This window comes from Euleptes europaea, chromosome 2, assembly GCF_029931775.1.
Source record: "Euleptes europaea isolate rEulEur1 chromosome 2, rEulEur1.hap1, whole genome shotgun sequence".
In the NCBI taxonomy this organism is placed as follows: Eukaryota; Metazoa; Chordata; class Lepidosauria; order Squamata; family Sphaerodactylidae; genus Euleptes; species Euleptes europaea.
Window position 1 is genome coordinate 119,804,636 of NC_079313.1, and position 9,602 is coordinate 119,814,237.

At 41.4% G+C, this 9,602-nt stretch overlaps 1 protein-coding gene across 1 annotated transcript in view; it reads left to right on the top strand.

Annotated features, from left to right (window-relative positions):
• The first annotated feature begins 4,903 nt into the window (after positions 1-4,903).
• BCAS4 (breast carcinoma amplified sequence 4) overlaps positions 4,904-9,602 on the top strand; it is a 63,725-nt gene continuing 59,026 nt past the window's right edge. Inside the window, exon 1 of the mRNA XM_056844883.1 lies at positions 4,904-5,095. Coding sequence (XP_056700861.1) covers positions 4,904-5,095 — 192 coding nt within the window. The remainder of the gene's footprint in view (positions 5,096-9,602) is intronic.

The window sequence follows — 9,602 nt, forward strand, 5'->3', positions numbered from 1 at the left end:
GGAGAGATTGCAAGCTAAAGCAACAGAAGGAAGTTGACCTTGACAGAAGAACAGGAGTCATAAGTGTAGAGTTTTGTCGAGGCCCAATGGATCGTGATTGTGGTTAGAGAGAATCAGGTCAAGCACACAGAACAGAGTCAAATACTTTTCTCTTAATCAAACAAAAATCCTTTACTTTTCTAAAATTAGGGAGGGTTACATGGAGTAAAAACAAATAACAATCTTTCTATCTAGTTCCCTATAAATCTTGCTAGGAATGCTAGCAGGTACTAAGGCTTAAACCCCTTTGTCTGTGTCCCAGCTCAGGAGAGCTAAGAACAGGCATCTTGCTTCTGTGAGATTCAAAAGTAACTAACACAACCTGCCCCAAAGTTTCACACCTTTAACAAAGGAACAGGGTAATAATTCTGACTCCGTGCCTTTCTGCACGTTTGCAATGGCGATTCCCTAGCCAATAGAATACTTACATCTTGTCATTTCATCACCACCTTGAGACTATCTAAACTGTTGATATAAACAAGCTAACTCTTTAACTGCCCTGACAGAAATGGAACTCGCATTGAATCCCTGATAATAAGATAGACAGCCAGTCTTTCCTTTTAAACATGTGTAAATTTAGGGCAGATTCCTGTGGCTTTGTTTGTCCAAAGAATGAGAGGGAAGAGTGGAAATTATATCATTGTACCAACCTGTGACTTAAAATGCTATAGGTGCATATTCCGTGGGTTATATGGATAAAATAAACTAGATCTTATGTGTCCAGGGTTAGCAGTACATTTAAAAATTTGTGTGGGGCTCAAATCTTTCTAGAAGTTATACCCTTTATAGTACAATCCTAAGAAGAGTTTCCACCCTTCTAAGCCTGTTGACACCAATGGAATTTAGAAGAGTGTTTTAACCCTGTTGTTTTAATTTTTGTATGATATATACTGTTGGAAGCTGCCCCAAGCCCAACTTGGGTTGGGAAGGGGTGGGTATAAATCGAACAAAATAAAATAAAAATTTAAGATGCATCAGAAGTAGGCTATAATGTAATAAGTGGATCCTACCTATGTAGTTGTTTTATGTAAAACACAACAAAACACAGCAAGGCTCGGGGCCATGAAATGCAAGCAGTAATGATGTCACATAGTGATGTAAAATTAAATGAAATCAAGAAACATATGGAGACCACCTACTAGTTACCTATTGTGGGTGTTTTCTACCTTTGCAAAAGTAAAGAAGGATCTCTGTTTTTCCCTGATTAGGTTGGAATTTTACATCATTACATTCCACTTGGTACCTCCTGCATGTTATGGTCCCTTTTCCTGCTTTTTTCCTCATTTTCATATAAAATGACTGCATAGTGAGGATACACATAATAGTGTTTTTCTGCTTTTGAATGGCCTGTGGGCTGTAATAAAGACTGACTGCCCAACTGACATTCATAGCATCTGAAGAAGTGGACTGTACGTTCACCATTTATTTATTTTACTGAATTAAAACTCGGTCTTTAAGGTGCCTCAAGACTATTTTGTTTTTTTTTCATAGCTCCTACATGAAACAGAAGCAGTCAGTTCATAGCATCCGAAGAAATGGGCTTTTGTCCACAAGATCCGCTAGAATAAAACTTGTATATACACACATCACTGGATACTGTGTTGTTACACTACAGCAATCATTCATAAATGGATTGTCTTGGCCACCTGGGAAAATACAGGTGAGAATCACTGATGTACTGCAACATCCAACAACCTGTGGATCAGTCTTAACTCAGTGTGGTCTAGTGATTGAAGTGTCAGACTAGCATCTGGGAACAGATCACGATGGGTAGCCGTGTTAGTCTGTCAATAAAGACGAACAAAATTCCTGGCAGGATATGAGCTTTCGTGAGCCACAGCTCACTTCTTCAGATACCTGAAGTGAGCTGTGGCTCACGAAAGCTCATACCCTGCCATGAATTTTGTTAATCTTTAAGGTGCTACCGGACTCTTGCTCTTTTCTACTTCTAGAATCTGGGAAGTCCAGGTTCAAATCCCATGGAAGCCTGCTTGGTGACCTTGGGCCTGTCACACACACTCAGCCAAACTTACCTCACAGGGTTGTTGTGAGAATAAAACGGAGGACAGTAGAATGTTGTAAGCTGCTTTGGGTCCCCATTGGTGTGAAAGGCAGGTTATAGAGTAAATAATTGTTCTTTAAGGTCCCAGAAGACTATTTTTTATTTTCAGGCAATGCCCCCCTTTTAAAATGTCAGTGTGCAATCTGAAGCTGTACAGTCCACCTCCTCATTATCCTTCATGTGTGAACTAGCCCTTACTCCAGAGTCAGTGTGTTACATGACCCAAGGCCTGAGATAATCATCCTCCAATATCATTATCCATGGAAGGATTGGGCTTGGATTTGCCGCTCTCTAGAAAGAGCTAGAAAAGATTCTGAAGTGTAAGGATGTGTCACTGGCCACCAAGATCAAGTTAATTAATGCCATCATATTCCCTATTACTATGTATGGGTGTGAAAGCTGGACATTGAAGAAAGTGGATAGGAAGGGAGTAGATTCCTTTTAAATGCGGTGTTGAAGGAGACTGTTACGGATACCGTGGACCGCCAAAAAAACAAATCAGTGGGTTATAGATCAAATCAAGCCTGAACTGACCCTAGAAGCTAAAATGACTAAACTGAGGCGATCGTATTTTGGTCATATTATGAGAAAACGAGAGTCACTGGAGAAGATAATCATGCTAGGAAAAGTTGAGGGCAGCAATAAAAGAGGAAGACCCAATGGATTGACTCAATAAAGGAAGCCACAGCCCTCAATTTGCAGGAGCTGAGCAAGGATGTCAAAGATAGGACATTTTGGAGGACATATTGGGGGTTACCGCGCTTGTATTCCCACCAATGTATTAAGAGTTTGAAAACGTTATAAAAATACTGTTTGCACTTTGTTTGGCCCCTTTAGCTGTGAAGACATCTTCCAACCATTTAAAAACCGTGGTATCCAAAAACCCTTTTAAAGCGGTGTTTTTTTATAACATTTTCAAACTCTTAATACATCGCTGGGAATACAAAGTAGGTAACCCCCAACGATTCAGTCGCCATGAGTTGGAGGCAACTTGATGGCACTTCACACACACACTCACACACACAGAGATGCGTTTGCCCCATCCGAATTCTCAGAACTCTGCATGGGGGCTTATTTTTGTTTTAAGAATTTGGAGGGGGGGGGAATGTGCATCTAGAGAGTGGGGGTTACCGCATTATGTATTCCCAACGATGTATTAAGAGTCTGAAAATGTTATAAAAAAACATTGCTTTAAAAGGGGGTTTGGATACTACAGCTAAAAAAATGGCTGGAAGACTTCTTCACAGCTAAAGGGGCCAAAGTGCGAACAGTATTTTTTATAACGTTTTCAAACTCTTAATACATCGCTGGGAATACATAATATTGGCTGTTACCGCACTTGTATTCCCAGCAATGCACTTTCTATGTATTCCCACCGATGTATTAAGAGTTTGAAAACATTATGAAAAACACTGTTTGCACTTTGCTTGGCCCCTTTAGCTGTGAAGACGTCTTCCAACCATTTACAAGCCGTGGTATCCAAACGCTCTTTTAAAGAGATGTTTTTTACAACATTTTCAAACTTTTTTAAAAAAATAATTTTTATTATTTTCTTCATTTAATATATCAACATATGAAACAATATCCAATACTAAAAATAATGGTAATAATAAGAAAAAGAAAAGCAAATAATATTACAATTCAACAATAAGGTGACTTCCCCCTCACCCTCTTTCATCTAAATTTTTTTTAAATCTTTTGCTAGCAAAGCTAATCTTATTGTTATTTAACATATGTTAATATTGTTTTATTTAGCAGGCTATAGATAAAGGATTAGATCAAAGAATATCCTTTAAATGGTCCCATTAAAAATTGATTTTCACAATAAATTCTCCACACCTCCCATTTCCCCCAAAATTGTACATTATCATTTTGATTTATTAAAGCTGTAAGTTTTGCCATCTCAGTCAGTTCCAGCATCTTATTTATCCAGTCCTCCTTGTCTGGTATCCAGTCTTCCGTTTAGCTGCATAAATCACACGTGCAGCCGTGGTTGTATATATCAAAAAGGTTCGATGAGTAAAAATATTATCCGGTATCATACTAAATAGCATCATTTCAGGTGTTTTTGGAATGTTTTGCTGAAGAATCAACCTTATTTCATTATATATCATCTCCCAGAATTTTTTTGGCTTTTTCACAAGTCCACCACACATGGTGAAAAGATCCTACTTCTGCATTGCATTTCCAACAATTAGGTGACATTGATGGGAACGATTTTGCTAATATCTTCGGTATTAGATACCATTCATACATCATTTTATATACATTTTCTCTTTAATGAGTGCGAAGATGAGAGTTTTAAGCCTTTCATCCAAAGCCGTTTCCCTTTTTGTAGCATTATATCACGACCTAACATTTGCGCCCAACTGATCATAGTAGGTTTCATCCGTTCTCCTTCACAATATAGTTCCAACAGTAGTTTATACATCCTGGGAATAAGGTGATCATTTGTATCCAGTAAAATTTTCTGTAAGGTGGATTTGGTGTTAAAAAACGCTGTTTTGTAAAAAGACCGAACGTTTCCAAACTCTTAATACATCGCTGGGAATACAAAGTGCGGTCAAACCCCCCCCCCCGGCAAAAACCCTCCCCAGCATCCAGCGCGGCTCTGCTTCCCGGTTTCAGGCGGCCGCCGGCGCCATTCCGAGTTGGCCGCGCTAGGGGGCGCCCCAACCTCGCTGGCGGGAAGCCGCCGCCGGGAGGAGGGGCTTCGCCTCAGCCCGCAGCCGGGGACTCAGAAGCCGCGGCAGAACTTGCCGTTAACGGTCGCCGCCGCTTTTTAGCTTGTGGAAATCCGCTATGAGCGCCGCCGCCGCGGAGGGGGACGGGCCCTCCGTCGGCCTCGCCTCGCTGCCTTCGGGCGGCGACTGGGCGGCACGGGAGGGGGAAGGCCCCGGAGAGCCCCGGAGGCGGGCTGAGGCGGCGGCGGCAAAAGACGACCCACGGGCTCGGCGGTTCGCCCTGGGCCCGGCCCCTGAGGCGGGGGCGGAGGTAAGCGAGCCGGCCTGTGGGCGGGCGATGGGCGTGGCCTCCGGGGCCGTTGGCGCGGATTGGGAAGCGTCCGTTGGTGACGCCTGTGGCAGTTCCTGCGGGGGGGGGATGAGGGGAAAGGCCTGGAATTGTGTGTGTGTGTGGGGGGGGGGGAAGAGCCGTTCGGGAGAGGCTTAGGGGGACAACACGTTAGGGGGCTGTTATAGTCACGGGTGCTCGAGGGCCGCCTCATGAAAGGGGGTTAGGCTGGGGGTGGGGGACACGCAGAGAAAAACACTCCTTCGCGTGTAAAAAAAAAATTCCCATGTCATTGATTTTTGTCTTACGAAGTAGGTTCTGGCTCGACCTCCTAAACTGAGGGGCTGTTATGCCATCCTAAATTCAGTTAAGGTTGGTTTATTGCTCATTAACAAAGCCATAAGCAAAATACGCATACGCTTGTAAAATACCTAAAATTCATAAATACATAAAATACTTAAAACTTTCTAAAGAAAACACTTCTTCGCGTGTAAAAACAATTCCTGTGTCATTGATTTTTGTCTTATGAAGTAGGTTCTGGCTCGACCTCCTAAACTGAGGGGCTGTTATGCCATCCTAAATTCAGTTAAGGTTGGTTTATTGCTCATTAACAAAGCCATATGCAAAATATGCATAAGCTTGTAAAATACCTAAATTTCATAAATACATAAAATACTTAAAACTTTCTAAAGAAAACACTTCTTCGCGTTTAAAAAAAATTCCCATGTCATTGATTTTTGTCTTATGAAGTAGGTTCTGGCTTGACCTCCTAAATTGAGGGGCTGTTATGCCATCCTAAATTCAGTTAAGGTTGGTTTATTGCTCATTAACAAAGCCATAAGCAAAATACGCATAAGCTTGTAAAATACCTAAAATTCATAAATACATAAAATACTTAAAACTTTCTAAAGAAAACACTTCTTCGCGTGTAAAAAAAATTCCCATGTCATTGATTTTCGTCTTATGAAGCAGGTTCTGGCTTGACCTCCTAAATGAAGGTCTGTTATGCCATCCTAAATTCACTTAAGTTTGGTTTATTGCTCATTAACAAAGCCATAAGCAAAATACGCATAAGCTTGTAAAATACCTAAAATTCATAAATACTTAAAACTTTCTAAAGAAAACACTTCACGTGTAAAAAAAATCCCATGTCATTGATTTTTGTCTTATGAAGTAGGTTTGAGGTGCTACTGGACTCTTGGATAACTCTGTGGAGTTATCAAAAAGGAGATGATAGAGGGGTTTCATGACGTTGTTCTGCAACATAACCCCCCCACAAATTGTCACTATAATACTTTTTATGAACATCAAGCAAAATAAGCACAAAGCTTTTGAGTTCTCCAGAACTTCCTCTCTGAGTGGATGTTGAAAAGGGGTGTGTATGTGTACAGAAAAACAGTTATTTTAGACCATCTTTAAGGCCTCTTGGTCAGCATCCTGTGTAGGATGCTTTGCTGTCTTCCTTGGGCACAGGAGAGTCAGTGTGTTTTACTGGTCAGAATGTTGGATTAGGATCTGGGAGACCTGGATTCAAAGCCCGCCCCCCCCCCATCATGCATCTTGCTGGGTGACCTTCAAGCCCAACCTACCTCACATTGTGAGGATAAAATGGAGGGAGGGTAAATGGTGTACTCTACCCTGAACTCCATGAAGGGATAGTCAGGATAAGAATGTACTAAAAGGTAAAGGTCCCCTGTGTAAGCACTGGATCATTCCTGACCCATGGGGTGACATCACATCCCGACGTTTCCAAGGCAGACTTTGTTTGCGGGTTGGTTTGCCAGTGCCTTCCCCAGTCATCTTCCCTTTACCCCCAGCAAGCTGGGTACTCGTTTCATCGACCTCGGAAGGATGGAAGGCTGAGTCAACCTTGAGCCAGCTACCTGAAACCAACTTCCATTGGGATTGAACTCAGGTCCTGAGCAGAGCTTTTGACTGCAGTACTGCAACTTAACACTCTGCGCCACGGGGCTCCTAAGAATGTACTAAACAACATAGTATTAGGTTGAATCCCTGGCATGCTGTGAACACGAGATAAAAAAATTGAAGCTATCCAGATAGAAACCCCAAAACAAAACAGTCACTACAATAAAACATATAGAACAAGAAGAGTTGGTTTTTATATGCCGACTTTCTCTACCACTTAAGGGAGACTCAGACCGGCTTACAATCACCTTCCCTTCCCCTCCCCACAACAGACACCCTGTGAGGTAGGTGGAGCTGAGAGAGCTCTAAGAGCTGTAACTTGCCCAAGGTCACACAGCTGGCTTCATGTGTAGGAGTAGGGAAACAAATCCAGTTCGCCAGATTAGCCTCCGATGCTCATGTGGAGGAGCGGGGAATCAAACCTGGTTCTCCAAATCAGAGTCCACTGCTCCAAACCATAGCTCTTAACCACTACACTACTCCAGTGTACAGCTATCTTCCAGATGCATAAGAATTAACTTGTCTGGAACAGAACTTCTGTTCAGGTTCTGGAACAAGTCTGGTGTACTGAAAATGAGAAATTGGCACACAAAACAGCAGCCCCGCCCCCTCACAGGTCAACAACTAAACACAGGTGCTCACCCCCTGTAATAAAAGTGTATCTCATTAGGGTATTAAATGTGAGTATAAAAGACAAGAGGGACCAGAGTTGCACAATTCGTGGTAAATGGAGGCTAGCTTTCCTTCATAATGTGTATTGTGTTTAATATATATAATTTGTTCTCGACTGATGGAGTTGTAACTATGTGGATACTGCTGAGCTTTTATTATCAAGGGAGTAATTTTGAGAAGTAGTTTCAGAAGTAAAAGCATACTCATGTATTAACACTTGCATATAAGTACTTTGAAATTCTTCCAGTGTACATGCAGATTTATGAGGCCCAGCTGAAACACAGCAACAATCTATTTCAGCGCCAAAGAGAAAGTGAAGAATGTCTTCTAAAATTTATAAGCAAATTCTCTTCAATCTTGATCAGGGCCATGGATTTCTATTTATTTATTTACAACAGGTATATCCTGCCTTTCTGCCCACTCAGGGCCACCTGAGTTCCCTCCCCTACTACCTGTGTTAAATGAAGGTAAATGGGACTAGAAAGATAATTTTGTCACAGTAATTGTTGGTGGTTCATATCTTACATTAGTTTTGGTTTTACAGAGACATGTTACATCCCGCTGTTCATCTTAAATGTTTTATGAGCCTTTTGGCTCCATTGTATACAACTTTGGTTCTCTTCACTTGCATGTATAGATCTGTCAATTGAGGACAGCACTTCAAGTCTCTCTGATCATGTGGACTGTAGTCCTTGTATGCGTATGTCACAGTAAATCCATTAGCCTTCCAGGTGCCACAAGATTCTGTTGCTTTCATTTTTCTGTTGTAGTAAGTTCATGTTGGTGAGGAGTAGTTCGTATACCTGTGACATAATGCAGAATTGTTTTCCATAATCATTTGGGAGGACTTGAAAACCAACCTTCTAATTTAATGATTATGTAGAGATGTTTCAAAATATTTACTATGTGCAACCTGCACCTTTCCCTTTATAACTCTGTAGCAAAATGGGCTGGGGCTATGGCAAGGAAAATTGTACCAATGTGTGTGGAATCTGCAAGACTGTACACTTTCCTGTTCACACTGCATCCAATATTGTTTTGACTGCTGTCTTTCTAAAAAGATTGTACCAAGTACATTTTGAAAAGATTGTAGCAAAGCGGGCGGGAGGGGGAACCGAACCAAGACAAATAGGAGATAACATCATGCGCTTCTGTAAGGAAGTCAAGGCAAAGCAAAATATTCATGTGGAAACAGCCATAGTAATTTAAGTTGATAGCTAGCATTCAGGCTTAGAAAGAAGGCGGACTTGGACGTGGGAAATTCAAATTCCTACTGATCTAATAAAATCTACCAAATGGCCTTGGACAAGTCACCTCTTAGCCTAACCTGCCGCACACATTCCTCTGAGCTCACGCAAGGAAAAACCTGAAATAGATGAATCATAAAAAAGCCACCTTAATGCATTTTAGACACATTTTAATTTTGGAGAGGCTCCATTTTTTTCATGCTATATAATTAATGTAGACTTGGGACAGTTCTAACAGTTCCTGTATGAAATTCTGTATGCTTTCACAGTTGCTATTTTGGCTATAGCCAATTGTGACTTCTTCGATCACATTCTTTGTTGTTCATATTACCTTTTGCACTGTACCTCTGCATCCTGACTCTTCTTTACAACACCCTTCCCACCTTCAGACTGGGATATAAGGACTCATGGATCTCCATTCCTACTTGTTTCTGACAAAGGGAGCGTTGATGCTTAAAAGCTCATACCCTCCCAAAATTTCATTGGTTTCTAAGGTGCTACTTGATTCGAATTTAGCCATTCATTGCTCAGGACTCTTATAGCAGCTGCTATGGCAAGGGTGGGTAACTGGTCATGGAACAGCAGATATATGGGGGTTCTTGTACTGTCATCTTGTACTTTTAGGTCTAAAAGGTAATATCTAA